The 22,270-nt window shown below is 39.0% G+C and overlaps 1 protein-coding gene across 1 annotated transcript; it reads right to left on the bottom strand.

Annotated features, from left to right (window-relative positions):
* Positions 1–17,981: 17,981 nt before the first annotated feature.
* Positions 17,982–21,789, bottom strand: LOC121504880. Its single transcript, XM_041779963.1, has 6 exons — positions 21,691–21,789; positions 21,273–21,596; positions 20,848–21,198; positions 20,125–20,250; positions 18,762–18,808; positions 17,982–18,167 (listed from the first exon to the last, which is right to left on the bottom strand). The coding sequence occupies exons 1-6, from the start codon at positions 21,731–21,733 to the stop codon at positions 18,045–18,047; spliced, it is 1,014 nt and encodes a 337-aa protein (XP_041635897.1). The 5' UTR covers positions 21,734–21,789; the 3' UTR covers positions 17,982–18,044.
* Positions 21,790–22,270: the final 481 nt, after the last annotated feature.

Genomic DNA, 22,270 nt, shown 5'->3' with positions numbered 1-22,270 from the left:
TTGTTCTCTAAGAGAAGTGGAGTCTAAGCAGACAACCACAGCTCTCATCTGGGTGGGTTTTAGATGACATGCTGCACTTTCAGAAAGGTTGCTCTGTTTTCTTAAGATTGTGTTTATGCTAAAGTCCCCTGCCTTTACTCTCTCAGTCTGGTTCAGTTCACACAACCACAATCATGGGGAAGACTGCTGGCTTGGCTTTTGTCCAGAAGACCATCACTGACACCCCTCACAAGGAGGGTAAGCCACAGAGGGTCTCTGCTGTTCTCAGAGGCTGGATCAAAGAACGGAAAGTTGACTAGAAGGTAAAAGGAGCACAAGAAACAGGACGAGCTCAGCCTTCAGAGGACTGTAAGACAAGATTCAAGAACTTAGGGGAGCTAAACAAGGAGAGGACTGAGGCTGGAATCAAGAGCCACACAGACGGGTCCAGGAAATGGACTACAGGTGTGGTGGTCCTAGTGGTGAGCCAGTCCTGAACCACAGACAAGAGACGTTATAACCCGGGCTATGGAGGGAAGAACCGGGCTGGTGCTCAGTCTGACCTGAACCTCATAGAGAATCTCTGAGGAAATGTCAGGAGGAAGGTGAGAGACACCAGACTCAACAATCCAGACGAGCTGAAGGCCTCTATCAGAACCTGGGCTTCATAACACCCCAGCAGTGCCACGGGCTGATCAGCTCCACTCCATGTCTATTCATAAATGGACATCATTTCCTAGATGGTCAACATTTCTTCATCATACATCCATTCTATCTTTGATGTTCTGCAGTACTGAAAAACTCCACCACTCCCCTCTTTCTACACAGAAACAGAATCCAGAACTTCTGCTGTCGATAAAATTAGAAGTCCAGAACACATATGCATCATCTGACACTGATCCAAACAGTCCCTGTTATTTTCACTGTAAATCCACACAGGTGATGATGGGCCAGGTGCGCCTCAGTGCGTTCGCCACCACGCTTTCTGCCACTGTTCTTTTTTCTGCCGCAGCAGGTAAAGTTTGTTACAGCTGTTTTGTTCATCCTGGCCATAGCAGCGGCTCGGTTTGGAGCGCAGAAGAATTTTAATCTCCCATTCAGGTGCAGAATAAGTGAGAGGCCACGGCCTCGAATCATGATTTCACCTAAAGATGTCTGAGAGGCAGAGCTGAAAACCAGAACAAGGACACCAGCGCACAAAATTCTGAATACATTTTAAATGAAATTGTAAGAAACTCAGGTTAAGATTAAAACTAATTTTATCAAGTGATTAAAACAACTAAAATTGTTTATTTGAACATATAAGGAAAAATAAACTAATAAATCATTTATTCTACAAAGATACACAGGCGGAGATGCCAGAGGAAATAAACTAAAGGAACTTCTGGTCATCCATCTGAGGCACTGTTTTACCAGTTTAAATCCATTTTTTGCTGTTTTTCATCAACTCTTATTGTATTTGAAGCCATTTTTTCTGGTTTTTACCTTTTTGCCATTTTATACCATTTTTGCTATTTCTTTTGCTTTGTTTGAACACTACGCACCCATTTATGCCATTGTTTTGCACCTTTTTTTACATTTTAGACCTATTTTTGCTGTTCAGTACCATTTTTGCCAATTGTATTTGCCACTGTTGTGACACTTGCAGCCTATTTTGCCACTTCTGTTGCCTCTTTTTATTCTTTTTAGTCCACTTGACCCTTTTTTTGAGAGGGACCTGGATGCAGCCGACGACCAGCAGTCACTTAAACTGAACGTCTTTTTTTTTTTTTTCTCCATGTGTTGCCGCCATATTAAGGCAAGTCCGCCACATAAGGAAATACAAGTAGAAGAAAAATATGTGACTTTTCAGACTAGCAAGCACAGCGATTACATTACATTAATTTGAATAAATCGAGTAATAAAAATCACTGAGCACAGACATTATATGCAATGGGAGATTGGCTGGCTGGCCGGACGCCAGTGTAGCCGCCATGTTGCCAGAAGCAAGTCGCTACATCATTCAATGCAGTAGACAAGGATTGTGCAAGTTTTCAGATTAGCAAGATTGGTGTCTTTCCAGCCATTCTCCCACATATTAAATCTGTGCTCAGTGTTACGTAAATTTGGATCAAAAATTAATTTATTAAAATTAATGTTATGTAATCGCTGTGCTTGTTAATCCAAAAATTCACGTATTTTTTGTCTACTTGTATTACCTTATGTGGCGGACTTTCCTCTATTAGCATGGCGGCAACACACGGAGAAAACAACGAAGAAGACGTTCAGTTCAAGTGACTTCCGCTATTAGAAGAAGAGATATGGTGGCGATTTTTCAACTCCTGGTGTGAAGGTGAGGTCCTCGGCTGCTTTTTTTGTTGCCGTTTTTCACCCTCTTATTATTTTTTGTCAGTGTGAACCACATTTTTTTCTGTTTTTAGGCCTTTTGCCACTAAACATATATTTTCTGCCTCTTTCTCCCTGTTTGCCACTTTTTTGCCACTCTCATCACATCTTTGCCTTTTTCTCACCATGTTTTTACCTCCATTTTTTTTAACACTGTCATGCAATTTTTTTTGTTACTTTGAACCAATGTTTGTTTTTTCGTTTTATGCCCTTTGTTGCCACAATACATGTGTTTTGCCGATTTTTCCCCTTCCTGCCCAGCTGAGCCACTGTTTCGCTATTTTGCCCTTTTTGCCCCTGTTTTGCCAGTTTTAGCCCGTTTTTCCTGTCTTGTGTCTCTTTTCAGTGACAGAGACGGTGGAGCATGGCAGCTCTGCTCTGGCGGCATCACTACACTGAAAACAGGAAGTTGGGCTTCATTTTGACTTTGAAACATCAAAGAGGTGAGATAGACCACATGCAAATGTACACATGCAAATATACAGTGATGAAAGCAGTCTAGGGTCAATTTTAAATGCAGACCTCACATTAACATGCCAGTGTGGAGGTTCTTTGTTCTTCTAACTTTAGTTCTCTAAGAACCACTTTCATCCTGAAGCTCAGTAGGATGTGTTACTAAAACTTTTCTGCATGAGTCGACGTTGAATCAAACTGAATCTTGAATCAGAGCTGACTGGACTCAGTGGTGATACAGACCTGATGAATGCTGTTGGGACATGTCTGCTGTAAGGGGTGTGGGGGACAGTAACCCCAAACAAAGGACCCCCACCCACATGTCACACCTCTGTGAGCTTTACAGCCTGATGTAAGATATCAAAGAGTAGAGGAGATAGTATCACAGACAACCCTCCCCACCCACTGTCACCTCCTGCTGTGTGTGTGTGTGTGTGTGTGTGTGTTTAACTTCTAGTGCTGATACATACACTGAGTTTAACATTATTTAACACAGTGGTTCTCAACTGGTGGGTCGGTACCCAAAAGTGGGTCGCAGAGCAGTTTTCAGTGGGTCGTGACTAGGTGTCTGAAAAAATGATGGCAAAAGTCCTGAAGTCCTTGTTGGACATTCATCAGTACTTTTTATTTGACCCTGTTTTACTGTGAAATTGGGTAAATTTAAATGTTTGATCAATATTTCTAATAGTTTATCTCCTTTTCTTGCAGTAATGACTACTTTCCCCACAATTATGGAGTAATTTCACAAGTTTTCAGGAAAACTGGCAAACATTGAGGGTGTGAAATGTGTCAGTTTTGTCTCTTTTCTTTTTTATATCAGGTGTTTTTGTCCAATCATGCTCCAAACTGCAACATATTCAATTAGCTAAACATGCTGTTAATTTGTTTTTTTTTTTAACTCTTGGGCCACAATCTGACAGACTGGTGGGTTCTGAGGCCGTACCAGTTGAGAACCACTGGTTTAACATGAACTAGGTGGCATTGAGATGGTGAATGCTCTGCCTTGAGAAAATCCTATCTTTGGTCTTATTGAGGTTTAGCATTGGTTGAAGGTGAGTTAGAAACTGTTACCACTGAAACCAGACTAACTGAGACAAAGCTGACAGTGTGAGGCTTCTGAGGAGTTTAATATTGTGTCATCAAGAGATGTTTTCACTCTTCTCTGGGTCTGCCTCAGCACAGGTTTGTGATCCTTACCAGTGGGGTTTGTGGGTGTATCCAGTGGCTGCTGCTGTTGTAGCTGTTAGCTTGAATGTTAGCTAGAGCTAACAGGCTTTACTGGGCAGAGGAGATGTTTTTGCACATCTCCTGACATCAATTTCATTCACAAAGAAGCTCTACTATTCACAGCTACAGCAGCGGTAGCCTGTCAGCTCAGTCCTGCCTTACCCAAAACACTTTCTATGGGAGCTTTCCCAGATGAACGCAAAATGTATCAATGCCATAGAGATGGAAACAGCCGATCTGGTGTGTCAGAGTAGTTGCATGCACTTTTTGAATATTATTTAAAACAAAAATTTAGAATTAAATTTCCAAGAATGCTACAAATCATTTGGGCTAAAAGGCTGCAGTTTAACCTAAAACTTCCTCAGTGTTTACAGGTTTTTTTTATCTGATTATGCAAAAGTGTAATTATCATTCTGTAATAATGAAACACCGAGTTAAAGTTCAATAGTTTCCCCTACATCCTCCTAAAAATGTCTGATCATTCTTTTCTAAGTAACTTCACATACAGGGGGAGGAATCAGTTGCAATTGCATTTTCAAACAAAGAGCATATAAAGAAACATTTATTGACTTATTCACAAAAATGCTGAAAATCACATTTTTAAACAGTGTTAAAGTATTTTTTGTAACACAGTGAGAGCATATGTTATTAATGGTAAAAAAAAAAAAAAAAAAAAGTGAATTTTTTTGTCATCAGCACGGCCCAATTGTTTTTTTTTTTGTTTTTTTTTTGTTTTTTTTTTTTTGTTTTTTGAGTTTTTTTTTTTAAATCTTTTATCTCTTATAGTATAAATAATTTTGAACCAAACCCAAAGATTCAGGCCTTTAAGAAAACATTTGGGGGTTCAACCCCATCAGCCCCTCCCTCACTCTGCCTTTGGCTCCGCCCCCCTCACTCTGTGGCTCCATCATTCTGGGGCAGAGTGTCCCAGGACCCTCCTAAGTCTGGGCTGAGCCCTGGTTACTCTAGCTCTGCCCCTGGACAAACAATGGGCTCCCCCTTTATCCCCTCCCGGTGGGGGTGGGTGTTTTTTTTACCGGGCTTTATATCTGTGGGATGCTGCTCTTGTTGCTACATGTCTGTATCTCTCTGCCTGACCTCTCACTGATTTTTGGTGAATCTTGGATAACTCCATCAATCATGGTCCTTGAAAACGGTGAGAACTTCTTCAGTTACACTCTTAAAAAGTGTAAGAGTGAAGCTACATTTGGTGTATTTCTTGTTTTTAATGACTGTTTGGTTTATAGGTACTGTTCTGACTGTGGTGGCTGATGTGGAGAACGTTCCTCCGTCTTTCAGACCCATTGATGTGGAGGGTTAGTATTTTAACACTTTACTTAGGACATCTATTATTTCAGATGCTAATTTAATGTTTGAATCCTCAGTCTCCATTGCTTTTAACATCAGTATCTGACACTGAAATACTGCATGTGTTTGTGTAATTTCAGAGCCTAAGCGTAAGAGATCGCTTTCACTGAAGGTGATCAGGGCAGAGAACGCTAAAAGACGGATGCTCAGAAACCTGGGAGCAGGCCCGGCACGCCAGGACTCAGCATATGTAGACAGAAATAGCATCAACCTGTAATGGGGGCTCAGAGCCCACTTTACTTCACTACCTTTAACAGCAGCTATATAACCGTGGATTCCTAAAATACATAAAAGGTCACTTTGACAAACTGATGTGGTGATGTAGTCCATAGACCAGGACTACGATCCATCTGTGCCTTTGACAGAAACAACTGCACTGAGACTGGACTCTGGTCTGACTGAAACACCTGAATTCAATAACTAACAGGTGTGGCCAAATACTTTAGTCCATATTCTGAAACCTGCCTGTCCACTCCCATGTCTTTTGCTTGGGAGCGGTGTCTCTTCCTCACTCTCACTGTCAGCAGCAGACTGGTTTAGGGGCTGTAGCATTGTTCCTGCTGCAACAGCTGTTTGCATGGAACCTGTTATTTATACTGGTTATAAAACACTTCATAATTCACTCAGTTAATATATAAAACACATAAATATAACACACACACATAAATGTTGCTAAAAAAATAGCCCGGCCCACAGAACATCTCATTGGTGCAAATCCAGCCCCTGAGCCTGAATGAGTTTGACACCCCTGGTCTAGAATAAGACAAAATATTCTGGGGTCAATCAGATAAAATCCCTTGGACTAGCTTTTTTAAAATGTTAAACCTTTCTAAATGGAAAAATCGGAAAATTTGCTGTTTGTAGCACTTTCTAAACATTTTGGAGGATGGTCTCAAGAGGCGTCTTTTAATACACATGTGTACTGATTTTCCTTCAAGGACTTATCCAGGACCTTAACTGATGTTCAGTGCCCCTGGTGGTGCTTTCTATGATTGCACAAAATCTCAGAAATATGTACATTTACTGGGGGGCAATTTTGTAGGAATTTTATTTGACTTTCTAAAAATTACCCATGTATTTTCTGAAAGACTGCCTACAGTCTCAACAGGGTCCTCGCTCAGAGGTCAGAGCTCGGGTCCTGTTTCCAGTTAGACAGACTCAGACCTACAAGACAAAACGTTCTGATTGGCTGTTGGATGGAGAAAATTACTGTCAGGAGTTGCAGGGAGAGAAGCAGAGATAATGTAGCTGTGAGGGGATGTGCTACTCAAACTTTGAGACTCAGCCTGTCTGATCTATTAATTGCTGCGTCACGCCGGCCCTTACATCGCTTTCAGCCTGATCCACCCAGATTTACTGTAAATCCTCATGCCTAAAATATCAGTTTTTCTAACTTTCTACCTGTAGGTCTGTGAAGTGTGAGCCGCACTCTGTGCCGGTAGCTGAGACGGTTGTGGCCACACGTCCCCCAGAGGAGCTGAACATAATCCACCATGAGGAGGAGGAGGGCGTAGCTGCACAGCAGTCGATCGGCCACAAAGGTGAAGATCAACATTATTTTTTTGGAACAGGCTGTTTATGAATTAATGTCCAAACATACTAGTTACTAAGACTGCACCAGGCTGGTTAATGGATTTGATAACACTGATGAATCTCACTCATCCTGAATACAAGGCAGGGTTGACATTAGTAGGTATCCTTTGTTTTTTGACAGTATCACAGGAAGTTGTCCTGCAGACAAAGACATTATTTGCCAAATTGTCCTGGTGCCAGTTACTCCCAATTACTGGATAAATAAACAGTGAATAACACATATTACACGCTGTGTTACCTAAAAGACAGTGAATATAAACTGAAAGTCATTCTACTAAGACCTACCTTCATTGTGTAGAGATACAACTTTCTGTTCAGCGCTGAGGTTTGTTTGTCTACGTGATGTAGCACATGGCTAATCCAGGTGGTGAATATTCATACAATAAAGCTGGAGGATGTCAAACAAAGTTCATCAAGGATTTGAATTAAGTCTTCAATGCTGGTAATGAAGCTGAAACACTGAGAACTGCAGACTGTTAACACCAAAGCAGCAGAGGGTCTGCACCCAGCAGAGAGCTGCAGTGGACTTAAAAGACTTTAACTTAACTGATTCTTATATGAAGTCTAGACATATTCAACACGTCATGCAGAAAGATACGGTTGTTTTGGTTGGTGGTAAAGGCACCGTCACACTTCCTTGATCCCTGGCTTACTCGCTAGCTTTCTGGATAATCTGCAGCAGCGGCAAACGTTAGCTCCAGCTGCAGGAAATAAAAATCAACAATAGGGTAACAGCTGTGAACTTTCCACAGAAGAGTTTTATCCTTCTTCAACTACTCCAAAAACTTCCTAGCGGCTGGTTTGAAGTTAGTTACAGGCGTCATAAAGTGAAATCCAAGCTTTGTGTCTTAACACGTTTGATACGTTGGAACAAAGCTGCTGTAAGCATGTGAAAACACTAATATCCATGTTTGATTTATTTATTTTTATTTAAATCTTTAGAAAGTTGTTCATCTTTTTCCTGGCTTGGTCTAATTTGAGCAGGACAAATAATCTGAGCCAATGATATCACCGGTCTTAATGAAGGATTACCCTGCCGCCCCTAACACTACAATGATATGAAATTGCTGAGCAGTTAATCTCAGTACAGTCTGTTTTTAGCTGATGCCACTACCTTCACTGAACATTACCAGCCACCTACATGCTCTGTTTTTGTCCATGGTGAGGTAAATTTCACAAATCCATCAGCCCTGGTGGACTACAGGTCATTAAAAGCATCAGAATGGAGAGATTTGTGCCAGAAAACAGTAAATTTCATCCAGGCAGCTGAGCTCTGATCAGAAGCATTTCTCCTTAGTGGGCGTGGCTTCAGCTCATTTTTCATGAGACAGTAAAATCTGCTGAGATGTTGAGTTCTGATGTGGTTTCAAACATTGACAGATTTATTTATTTATTTATTTATTGCAGTGGATGTTATTTGGCATTTATCAGCTGCTGAATCATGAGAGTAGCTAGCATGCTAATGGAAAATCTCAGAGCTAACATGAAACTAAGTGTTATTCATGTGTTAAACATCAGCATGTGTGATGCAGCTGACTGTGAGTGTAAGGAATAGCTGAATACACGTTTTATTATGTTTGTTTAAACAGCTGACATACAGATAAATCAAATAACTTACTTGTCAAAGTAAGGGGAACAGAAACTCAAGCTTTACTGTTGGTCTCGGTCAACTTGTGTAATAAAGAATAAAGCTTGAAAACAAAAAAGTAAATAACATCCTCTCCAACTGTTGTTTTTGAACACAGGAGAAAAGAAGCAAGATTGGAAGGTAGATGCGCTGGAGTGTCTGGAGAGGGCTGAGGCTCTTGTGCAGAAACTGGATGCTCATGCAAGTACCTGGCTGAAACTTATGGAGCGTGTGGTTGCAGCGTTGGAGGCCCGGGCCCAGAAATGAGGACATCAGTTTATGACAGAGGATTTAACCCTTCAGACTGAATGAACACATACACTGAAAGAGGGAAAAACACTAACCTAATATTTAAGTAGGAGTTCTTTAAAGACTGCAGCTTTGCAACAGTGCAATAACACAGCTTCTTTGTCATTTGACCTTTTGACCTTTACACAACAATACTGATATATTGTGTAATTTCACAGTGGGGGGCTCATAGACATCCCTGATATCATCTGACAGCACAGAAAGGTTGGAGTTGAAGATTATGAGAGTGCCGTCAAATTCAGGCCATATCAGAAAACATTTTCTTATTTCATGTTTGATTTTTGTTTGTATTCTTCAACACAATGAACTCCAGCCATCTCTGTCAAGATTTCTCCTCTCATTGCACCAATAAACACAGTAGACACTGTATGAAACATGCTGATGACTTATTTTCATTTCTATTCAAATGAGGCATTCCCACACCATCAGAAACAGCCAAAAAGACATGGTGGAGACTTCAATATAAGGAACAAAAGTGTAATTTAATAAGATCAGCTAACACACCAGCAGAGTCTGACAGGATTTATTTAATTAACCCCTTGTGAGCTCAACATTAAATAAAGGTTGGTCTTAACCATTTATTACCTTTGCTTTTCCGCTGGGATCCTTGGTGGTACTGTGTAATGTAGGGGCTAAACAGCTTCTATCTATGGGCAACAATGTCAGTGGTAAATGTGAATGAAACTCATAAGATTCATAATTTATCCAAAAGTTGTGGACAACAGCATGTTATAGAATGTTTCTGGATATGAGGGTGCAACAGGCTTTATGCTATAAAGGAGGAGGCTGGGGTGGAGGAGGTGAAGCTTTATGCTATAAAGGAGGAGGCTGGGGTGGAGGAGGTTAAGCTTTATGCTATAAAGGAGGAGGCTGCGGTGGAGGAGGTTAAGCTTCATGCTATAAAGGAGGAGGTTAAGCGTTGCCAGCAGCAGGAGCAGCGTGGTACATCAGCATTAATGCAAGCAGGGATTAGAGAGAAGTACATCATATCTAAATACACCACTGTGGGGGCTGGGAGGCGATAATTAGAATCAGCTGGCTGTCAGCTGATCACAGCTGGGTACATCACTATCGTATCCTGTATGAACTAGGCTTCAGATTTTGCTTCACTCAGGACCAGGTCTGGACTGCTTGGAGGCCAGTCTAGTGCCTGCATTGTTTTATTGTGAAGCCATGCTGTCGTAAGTCATGCAGAATGTGGCTTGGTATTGAAATAAGCAGACGTGGTCTGGGTGGAAGCATGTGTTGCTCCAGAACTTGTGTGTACCTCTTATCATTAATGTTGTCTTCACTGATGTGCAAATGACCCATGGTATGGGTACTAATACACCCACACACCACCACTGATGCTGGCTTTTGGATACCAGTCTTGATGGTTCTTTTCCTCTTGAAGGTTACCAAAGGTTTGTTAGCATGAAAAAAAACAAAACAAAAACAGACACTGATCAATCTTGTAGTGTCCCATCTTTTTTGGAATTGTGATTTGTATGTCAATGTGTCTTTTACAGCCTTGGTTCCTTAACTGGCGGGTCAGGAAGCCATTTTCCGTGAGTTGCCGATGTGAGCCTTGAAAAAAATATGGGGCACAAAGTTTGTTATGTGCTTTTATTTTGAAGGAAATGTCTTCATCTCTTTACTGTACAGTGTTTGTTTGAACATTTGGCTATGATCGAAGAATTGATCAAATTTGGGTCACTGTTTGTCACTGAGGAAGTGGTGGTGGGTCCTCATGTTAAACCAGCTGAGACTGTTTTATTGTAGTTTCTAAGACATACTGCATGGCCCTGCAGAACAATCTTTGCAATTCACTAAGCATCTGTTTAAGCATGTGAGAAATAAAAATCGTTAATGCTGCATGCACCAAAGCCTGCTGAGAAGTGACAAAGGAGCCATAAACTGAACTCAGAACATCTCGTGTGCTAAAATGAGTCGTGCTGTAATCATAAGTTGTGTTTATAAATACACCATTTTTATGCAGTAGTGCAGAGAGAAACATGAGCATATTATGGAAACAGTGGCTCAGATCACACATAGTTGAAAGTCTTCACACATCACATGCTTGTGTTGGACCGTGCAGACGTAAAAGCATTGTAAACCACACAGTCCACCTTAACCCTGCAACCATGAGCTTCTGTGTGACTTCAAGTCTTTGATGTTTGCTGTCTGTGTTTAAAAACAGAGAAGAAAAGGCTGTATGGCTTTCTTGTTTTTTCCTCAGTAGAGAAGAGACACTTCTGAGCAACACGTGTCTCATATGAACCTGAACTTCCTGGATCGTGCTGCTGAGGAGAGTTGTTTACTGTGGTTTTCACAAGTTGCAGCAGTGTCCTTTCACTGTCTTTAGAGCTACGTGCTCACACTGTCCTCTTTTTGTAATGGATCTTGATGTGATCTTTTATTTAACAGTTTAAGTGACTAAAAAATAACTTCAAATCTATCATTATTGATTTTATGAATCTAAAAGTGCCCAGTGTCTTTAAATGGTGAAAGTTGCTGTGAAGTAAATATTCAAAGCTGTCATTTTGAGCTTCATAACTGTGAAGGCCACATGGTTCAGTTGTTTATAATCTGTTCTCTTTTTGCTCACATGAAGCTCACTTTACTGCTTTTAAAGGGATATTTCAGTATTTTTAAAGTTGGGTTGTACTGCTACTACTTGGCAATAATAGCAGCATTAGACTCTGTCCAACAGACTCTTTAATCAAAAATACTACTGAATGGCTACGATAGCATAAAACTGATTGGATGAAACATAATTTGGCTGATGTCTGATGTTTGCAAACAGGGATGATATCAGCCTGTACTGATGTTAAGCTGATGCATCTCTACATCCATAAATAATAACCTCCATAGTTGCAGATGAAATCCACTCTCTGCATGGAACAAACAAACATCATGTTCATGACAGTAGTTGGCTTTGTTGCTTCTTTGTTTTTCTTCTTCTTGGCAGATTTGCAGACGTCATACCTCTACTTACTGTCTCAGTCTGTGTTCATACACAAGTGTGCTAAAGCACAGAACAAATGTGAAAGCAGATCAGTGTAGGAGAGGGGAGGGGCAGCTGGAGTAGGTGTGAAACAGTCCTGTCTAAGGTGAAAAAGCTCTTAGAGTTTCTGCTATCTGCAGACTTTTTCAGACTTTATATTGTGGTCCAGTGTGGCCGGGTAAAAGGAGCATGACTTGATGGTGTGGGTTAGGTAATAAAGGAAAGTCTTGTACAGTAGGTGAAACACATCATTGTGTTCTTTTTGTTGGAGACAACTGTTAAAATAGGTCGAAAACATGAGGAGCTGCTACCACAGAACCACACTGGGCTGTGGTTATATCATGTGGCATCACAATGTTTTATATCTGGCTCTGGAAATAAAGTAGGCCAGCTATGGGCTAACGGTAAACCTGACTAGTGTCGTACACTGCAGAGTTTCATAATAAAGACCACACCTTCACCGTGCCTCCTCATCATTAACATACAGTCAAACCTGACCATCTTCTCCCCTTTAGTTCTCACATTTGGCTCCTCTCTCTCCCACCCTTTTGTCTCTTTTCTTCATTTCCTCCCACTGGCCCTAAGGGGGTTTGTTATGCTGGAGAGCTACGGTGAAATCAATGATAACCAAGATGGTGAACATCATCGAATTCAGAATCATCATTCCACCACTGATGCATCTTTGTTGAATTAAATTCTTATGATGCTGTGGTCCTTAATGGTGCTAAAATAGAAAGATTTTCCAGATTAAGTCTTTTAAAAATTATCTAGATATATGATCAAATCAGGAGGGAGACACTTAAGACCAGCCCCCTTTAGTTAATGTCACTCCTCCTACAAGCTTCAAGTCCCAAACTATGACTTTGTATGGGCTTTAACCTGCCGTCAAACAGAACTACAGATGCATGAAATGAAGTACAACATCATGTGAAAGAGCAGAAGTGTTGCTGTGCAGCAACTGAAACAAACATCATAAATAAAACCACACAGACTTCCTGTCAGGGGGAGGAGGGTGGGTGACAAAACCACTTGAGCCAAAGTCATTTCAGGCGAACTTGACCAGAGCGGGAACTCTGATGAAAGCTTTTTTTTGTTTTTGTCTCACTTGAAAATGCATCTCTTTCTCTGCCTGGTAGTTAGACCAGATAGGCTGATTTAGACGTTGAAGTGGGATGGGGAAAGGGTTAAATATGTGGCTGTGAAAATATCTGTATCTGTCAGATCACATTTCAATGAACCAGTACCAAACAGATTGGTAAGTTGTGCAAAATGTGAATAAAAAAATAATAATTCAATGACCTGCAAATACTTGTCAACCTGTATTCAACTGAATTCAGCACAAAGAGAAAATGTTTGATGTTCAAATTGGTAAAAAATGTTTTCTAAATATGCACACATTCTAAATTTGATGCCTGCAACATGGGAAAGTTCTGCAATGTGACAAAAACACCTTGAACATTTCACAGGTAAGCTGGTTAGTTGGTAAGAGGTAATGGAACCATAATTGGGGAGCTCTCCTGAAAGGCTGCAAATATTCCTACAGCTTATGAACAGTGTTCCTCTGTGTGCATTTACAAAGAATTTAGAGATTTCACCATCTACTCTCCAAAATATCATCAAAAGATTCAGAGAATCTGGAGAAACCTCTGCAGGAAGGAGGCAAAACCAAAACCAATCATCCAATGGCCGTGACCTATGACCCCTCATAGGGGGGCTGAATTAAACACCTGTATCAATCTGATGAACACTGCAACATGGGCTCAGGAACTCTTCAGAAAACCATTGTCACTTAACTCAGTCTGTCGATGCATCTGTAATTATCACTCGACCACGTAAAGTCAAAGGCCTTTATCAACAACATCCAGAAGAGTCGCCAACTTCTGTGATAGTGCGAGGATGTATTAGTGCTCATGGCATGAGTAACCTGCACATCAGTGGAGGCGCTGTTATCACTGAGAGGTACAAAGAAGTTTTGGAGCAACATATGCTTCCATCCAGACAACATACACTATATTGCCAAAAGTATTCGCTCACCTGCCTTGACTCACATATGAACTTAAGTGACATCCCATTCTTAATCCATAGGGTTTAATATGACATCGGTCCATCCTCTGCAGCTGTAACAGCTTCGGTTCTTCTGGGAAGGCTTTCCACAAGGTTTAGGAGTGTATTTATAGGAATTTTTGACCATTCTTCCAGAAGCGCATTTGTGAGGCCACTCACTAATTTTGGACAAGAAGGCCTGGCTCTCAGTCTCCGCTCTAATTCATCACAAAGGTGTTCTATCAGGTTGAGGTCAGGACTCTGTGCAGGCCAGTCAAGTTCATCCACACCAAACTCTCTCATCCATGTCTTTATGGAGCTTGCTTTGTGCACTGGTGCACAGTCATGTTGGAACAGGAAGGGGCCATCCCCAAACTGTTCCCACAAAGTTGGGAGCATGGAATTGTCCAAAATCTCTTGGTATGCTGAAGCATTCAGAGTTCCTTTGACTGGAACTAAGGGGCCAAGCCCAGCTCCTGAAAAACAAGCCCACACCATAATCCCCCCTCCACCAAACTTTACACTTGGCACAATGCAGTCAACAAGTACTGTTTACCTGGCAACCGCCAAACCCAGACTAATCCATCAGATTGCCAGATGGAGGAGCGCGATTGGTCACTCCAGTGAACGCGTCTCCACTGCTCTAGAGTCCAGTGGCGGCGTGCTTTACACCACTGCATCAGATGCTTTGCATTGCACTTGGTGATGTATGGCTTGGATGCAGCTGCTCGGCCATGGAAACCCATTCCATGAAGCTCTCTACACACTGTTCTTGAGCTAATCTGAAGGCCACATGAAGTTTGGAGGTCTGTAGCCATTCACTCTGCAGAAAGTTGGCGGCCTCTGCGCACTATGCTCCTCAGCATACGCTGACCCCGCTCTGTTATTTACATGGCCTACCACTTGGTGGCTGAGTTGCTGTTGTTCTCAATCACTTCGACTTTGTTATAATACCACTGACAGTTGACTGTGGAATATTTAGGAGTGAGGAAATTTCAAAGGTGGACTTGTTGCACAGGTGGCATCCTATCACAGTACCATGCTGGAATTCACTGAGCTCCTGAGAGCGAGCCATTCTTTCACAGACGTTTGTAGAAACAGTCTGCATGCCTAGGTGCTTGATTTTATACACCTGTGGACATGGAAGTGATCAGAACACCTGATTTCAATTATTTGGATGTGTGAGTGAATACTTTTGGCAATATAGTGTATTTCCTGGGATGTCCCTTCTTATTTCAACAAGACTATCCATCCGTCCATTTTCTACACCGCTTATCCCATTCAGGGTCTTAGAGTTACTGGAGCCATTGGGCAAGAAGTGGGTTATGCCCTGAGAGTTGACACAGAAACAAACAACCAGACACTCTCTCTAACATCTGCAGCCTTTATTTTTATTTCATTTTTTTAATTTTACCTTTATTTAACCAGGAGAACAACCTCATTGAGATTAAAAATCTCTTTTTCAAGAGTGTCCTGGCCAAGACAGCAGCAGCACAGTCAAAGTTACAGACAAAAAGAAAAAAAACGATTAAAAAAAATAAAATGTCAAACAACAGCACACTGAAAGAGAAAGCAGCAAGTAATTGTTTAAAACCAACTACGATCAAACATATCATTCAAAACATTTGCAGACAGTTCTGACTGCCTCCAAGTCAACCAACCTCCTCTTAAAAGCTTCCAATGAGACCAGTTCACTAAGTTTTAGGTCTTTCTGTAAGTCATTCCAGGCAAAGGGAGCAGCAAATTTAAAGGCCTTTTTACCCAGTTCAGTTCTAACCCTGGGGACCGACGGTAAGAAAAGATCCTGAGATCGGAGATTATAAGTTCCAGAGGTCTTCGGAATGATGTAGGTCAAAAGATAGGACGGTAGAAGACTAAGAATTGCTTCATAGATAAGAGTACACCAGTGTATAAGTCTACGTGAAGACAAAGAAAACCAACCCACAAGTTCATACAAAAAACAATGATGAGTGAGGGATTTAGAGTTTGAGATGAACCTCAGAGCTCCATGGTACACGGTGTCTAGAGCATGTAAGCTCTGATACGAAGCATGCATGTACAAAACATGTCCATAGTCCAACACTGACATAAAAGTGGCAGAAACCAGTCTTTTCTTAGACTCAAAAGAAAGACAGGATTTGATCCTGAAATAAAAACCCAGTTTCAGCTTTAACCTCTTAACCAGTTGCTGAAAGTGAGGAGTAAAGGACAGGGCATCATCAGTCAAAATGCCGAGGCATCTATAACATGAAACAAACAGACACTCTCTCTAACACCTGCAGCCTTTATATAGAAAGAGATCCACAGAGGAGAGCGTTATGCAACATGTTGCAGGCATCAAATTCAGAATGTCTGTATTCATTTTAAATAAATCAATTAATCTGATCAGTTTTAATATTTAATGACTATACAGCAGCCATGTTCATGTTCATATCTGACCAGAATGGGGGAAACCACTGAAGTAGCATTGCTATTATAGTGGTACCTGCAATCAGGGCTCTGAACTAGGTTAGACGTGACAGTTATATATGTGGTGACCACAGTAGTGTCTCTGCACACATCACTATGTGGTTGGAAAACAAAAGAGCACACTTGAAATGCTTGAGTGAACCTCTGTGGTGTTGATCTGTGTTGACTTCACTATAAATATCTCATGTGTGCAGTCGTTGCTACTGCAGTGGTCTGCTGAAACAGTTTTGATTTCTAAAAATATACAGTCAGAAAAATATGCTGATTATATTTGTAAATATGAAGAAGAGGCACTTGTGCTACAGCTACTGTAGGTGAACTATTGCCCCCTACAGACCAGGACCTGAACTGCATGTAGCAAAGAATAGAGGAAAGTTTGAAGGGTCAGTTTAAAAATACATTTAAATAGAAATAAGCGCTGCAAAATGTCACATTAGCTGGTTTCCCAAGTCTGAAATAAATTCTAAAGTCATAATAATAATAATAATAATAATAATAATAATAATACTATAATGATAATAATACAACAATTATTATTATTACTATATTATTATTATTATTATTATTATTATCGTAATTATTATTATTATTAGTAGTAGTAGTAATGTTATTATTGCATTTAAACTGGCATTGAAAGGGTTACATTTTTTTTAAAATTTACTAAGATTTGATTTATGATCAGGTCTTATCTTGACCCGAAAATTATGCAGAAGAACTTGGAATAAAATACAGACGTATACCATTTTAATGTTAGCCATGCATGGTGCCATTTTTGGCTACTTACACTCTGAGTGTAACAATGCCTTCAAAAAATTTGGTTAAGAGGAGAAATTACTTATTCATATTAAATCATAAAAATGCATTTTAGCTTATTTGATTCTAGCCATAAGCTTTAAAAACAGCAGAGAAGTACATGTGGGATAGGAAATAGAAAAACTTATAACAGGAACTAGTACTAAAGATTCAGCAGTAAAAAGCTGTAAAAACAAAGCAGCAGCAGGGTAATAACTATAAATTGTTGCTTGTACTACAGTGCTTAACAATTTTATTAGACCACCACCCAAAGTAAGGTTTATGCCACAGCTGCCCTAAATTAACAGCATTGGTAAAAATGGGTAAAAACCAAAATCATTTTTTATGTTTCTGCAATGGTTAACACACCAACATGTAGAAGCTCTTTAACCCAAATGATATTTTTAATGCTAAAATAGAATTATTATTGTTATCTGTAAATTTTCAAATTTACTGATTTACAAAAAAACTGAAAAAATAGTAAAGCACATTAATATTTCTTGAATAATATGTCAAATTATAATTATTTACTTGCATTCCTGAAGAGAAGACTTCGTTTTAGTGGTTGAATGTTTTGCTTGATTAATTTCTGACTTCTCAGAGAAACCCAGTGAGCTGGCTCAAATTTGGGTTTAAAAAGGTGAATTCAGTTTGAAATTCCTCATTCCTGTTCAAAATGGTAAAACATGGAGAGCTGACTGAAAATTAAAGAGTTTGCATTAAAGCACTCCATGATGCTGGATGGTCTCTGAGACAAATATGACAGGTGGTCTAATACATTTTTGAAGCACTGTAAATGAGTAAAAAGTGGTTTTACGTTGACGGTCTCACTGCAGAGTAGATGGTCTCCTCCTCGGTGCTCCTCTGTCTCCTGCTCTTGTTTTGGACCCTCTTAAAGTCCAGAGCTACGTACTGCAGAGAGTCCAAATCTGGAGTCTGTAGATTAGAAAGAACAAAGAATAAACAGAAGAAAGCTGGATCAAGATTATCAGATGATACATTTATTTAAAATGTGGTAGGGCTGGGCAATGTGTGGAGATTTTCAGATGTATGGATGTATTTTCAAAGTAAATATCAGGTTTGTATCATTGATGCTCAGTAAAAAGATCAAATGATTAGTTTAACTGGGGATCATATCTTAAAAAAAAAATCATTTATTTTACATTTTAGATAAGGAGCAATGTTTTTATTTTATTTCTTAATTTTTCAAAAACAGTTAATTTATTCATATTCATATTTTTGTGTTGACATTGTGCAGCTGGCTGTTGATAAAACTATTGGTGATATCAAGCATTTAACTCATGTGAGTCTGACTAAGAACAGACTTTGTTTGTTTTATTTTTTTTTTTTTTTATCTTATTTTTGTTTTTATTTATTTATTTATTTTTTGCAGAATAAATAAATCAAATAATTATCCAGTGTCACCATTCAGCTGAAACAAAGATCAGGTGTGATCTTCGGTATCGCCCAGCCCTGACCTGCAGTGTGTCTTTGTACCAGTCTAATAAATCTGGAGAATCCTGGACCTACCTGACTGTCAGCAGTGAAGATCTGGTCACTGGACGGGGTCTGCAGCTCTAAATAAAAATGATAACACACAAAAACAATGTTATGTTATTTTCATATATTTAAAACAAAAAAAATGTGCTGAAGGATAAATTAGTTATGTTGTGCCCCATGTACAGAGGACTAACCTCCTTTAAGACATTAATCCTCAAAATTTAATCTAAACCGATTCCCTTCTCTTTTTACCATCCTATCTAAAAAAAGAAAAAAAAAATCTTTGATAAATAGATCAAACTTACAACTATTTATTTTAGGAGTAACTAGCTCTTATAAAAAAAATCACCAGTCAGTCAAACTTTGTTTGCAGAGCTCCTTTTGTAGATGTTTTCACTTGCAGTTTCACAAAAGCAGTGTTTAATTTAAGCCGCTGTTTTAATCTCAGTCTTAGTTTTGGTCTTAAGATGAGATTTTTTAATTTTTTAGTCATGTTTTATTCTTTCTTAAGCCTTTTCATTTTAGTCTAGTTTTAGTGTAAGCAGTCCTTACATTTTAGTCTTTACTTAACTCATGTTATTTAATTTCTTTGAACGAATGAAATCAGACAAAATGTAAAATTTATATGACAGTAAAACTCTCAAATGACTGCACTACAGATACTGTAACTGATTTAAATAGATTTATAGACATACTTAATTTACACAGTTAAGAAATATCATTGATTTGGATATTCTAGTCCTGTTTTAGTCTTTTTATTGAAAACTAAGCTTACTTTTTCATCAGAGTTTTCAATCATTAAAAATCTTTTTTTCTATCTAGTTTTAGTCGAGTCTTAGAGAGTAGAATAAAGTCAGTGACAAAAAAAAATGGTTTCAGAGTTTTTAGGAATTGGTATAACATTTAAAAAATTTTAAAAATAATATGCATAGAGAAAAATAATAAATTAAAATTGTGGTTAAAATATGAATATTAATTTCTAATTTAAAATGATTAAGGGTAAAACCATAATATGGCATTTATATACATAATTTTAAAAAGAATGTTAAAATGTGAATTTAAATAATAATAATAATAATAATAATAATAATAATAATAATAATAATATCATTATTATAAAACATAAGATAAAGCCATACTACATAATTGCATTTTCAGATTATGTTTCCAAGTCTCTATATTCTCAGTTCCTCTCAGTCTCGGCGCGTAGCGGCTGAAAGCAGCATCACTGAATGTTTTTGATCTTTTCAGAGGAACAGCTAAGAGAGAATAGGCCAAGGATGTGAGGAGCCTTTTTTTCTAATAAAAGTTGATGTCTTTTCAAAGACAAAACTTTAAACCCAAACCTGAAATAAAAATGAATATTGTTCTTTGATAAATCAGTGAATTTTACCTTCTGGTTGAAGGAGTTTCCTCTTGGATGTTTTGCACAAAATACAGAGAAGGACAACATTGAAGATGATCGACACGAGCAGAGCAGCTGCCACACAATACATCAAGATCAAGACGTTTTCTTTCCCTTTGAAAATAATAAAAATCAAAAAAAAAAAGAAAAAAAAAACAATTAAATCATGAATTAATTAATTAATTAAATAATTTTAGTTAACTGAAACTAAATACAAACTAAGCTGTACCAAAAAAACAAAAACTAACTAAAACTGTACAGTGCGCTGACAAAACTAACCAAAATAAAATAAAAATGGAGAAACAATATCCTTAGCTTTAGTCTTTGACACAACCATACTGACTGGCACCTACACCCAAGTCTGGGAGAGTAAAATTGCCTGATCTGATTGGTTAAGACTTCACATAGTGGTACTTTTATGTCTGGAGTTATATTCAAACATCATCATTAAATAAATAAATTGATAAGTGAAGAGTAGCCTGTTTGAATATGTCTTTAAAAATGTATGACGCTCACTCAGCCCTGACATCTAGCTCTAAAAAAACTAAAACTAGCACTAAAACTAATTAAAACTAAACTAAAATGAAGCCTTTTTGCAAAATAAAAACTAAACTACACTAACAAACCAGAAGTTAAAACTAATAAAAACTAAACTGAAAGTGAAAACGAAATAAAAATAGAAACTAATGAAAAATCCAAAACTATGATAACCTTGGTCCACATCCAGTCTGGTTCCAGTCCCGAACAGAATATCTCCACAGTGAGCCACGGCGCAGTAGTACGTCCCAGCATCAGACTCAGTCACTCTCCCCTTTGACAAACTGTACACACATCTCTGTTCAGGGCCTTCAGACTTAGGGTTTTGTCCACACTGGCTGCTGTTAGAGTTGATGTAAATGATTCCTGATGGAGAGTTCTTGGTGCCTGAATCCTTCTTGAACCAGTAAACACTGTGATCTCCATCACAGGTGCCGTTACGTACTGAACACTGCAGGGTTACCGAGCCTCCTGGCTTCACCGTGTCTGAGGCTGGCTGCTCGATGTAAGACCTGACACCAGACCCTGGAAAGAGCAACACAGTTATGAAATCTGAATATATTGTGGCTGTTAAAAAGGAAGAAAAATCTTAGAAATACCTCTGAAAACTAGAAATATTCCTTCTCTAAATTCAGTGTGTGAGATCATAGTTTGTCCGCAGTAATACATCGCTGAATCTGAGTCCTGGACTCCAGATATGATCAGATGATAGAATCCTTCTCCAGTCTGAACTGAAAACCGTTTGCTGTCTTTAAACTGGTTGTAAAATTTGTTAGAAGTTTGTTTTAGTTTATAGATAGTGGATATGATTTGAGGTGGATCCCCTGCATTTTGCTTGTACCAGCTCAACTGATTGATACTGGAGTTTAGGAAACACGGCAAAGTCACATTCTGTCCTGGTTCAGCGTACAGCAGAGCTCCATCTGGAAAATAAATAATGCATGCAAATATAAGATTACACATTTAAAAGTTTCATAAAGACGATTAAAATCTAAAACTAATGTAGAAAAGACTTACAGGCTGTGTAAAGGAGAACACAGAGCACAGATAGCGTGATCATCCTCCGCTCTTTGCTGTTCAGACTCTTCCACTACAATGATGCTTGCAGCAATGGGGTCAAACTCAAAGCTACACCTTCAGCGGAAAACTATCTGTACCTGACCCAGCGGATGCAAATCAGTGAGCGTCAACACTCGCACTAGAGGAAGTGGGAAACCTACATCTGCCACTTTCTGCTGAGATTGTTTGTTCAACAGAAAAACACATGAGCTGCTTTGTTTTGTCATCACTTTTTGTTTTATTGAACCCTTTGTGCTGCACGCTTTTAGAAACCAGATTTAGGTCATTTTAAGACCTTCTGAAGACTCAAAGACAGTTAACACCTTTTTTTTTAAACACTTACAACACCAGTTCCAAAAAGGTTGGGGCACCGTTTAAATGTGAATCTAAACAGAATGCAATCATTTAAGAATTGCATAAACCTGGATTATTCTCATTAGAACACAAACAACATAGATGATAATGAAGCTGAGACGTTTGACCATTTAATGAAAAATATTGGCCCATTTTGAAATTTCATGGCAGCAGCACATCTCAG

The sequence above is a fragment of the Cheilinus undulatus genome, linkage group 22, assembly GCF_018320785.1.
Source record: "Cheilinus undulatus linkage group 22, ASM1832078v1, whole genome shotgun sequence".
Classification (NCBI taxonomy): domain Eukaryota; kingdom Metazoa; phylum Chordata; class Actinopteri; order Labriformes; family Labridae; genus Cheilinus; species Cheilinus undulatus.
Note: the sequence above shows the minus strand (reverse complement) of the source record. Positions and strands in the feature narration are given on the sequence as shown.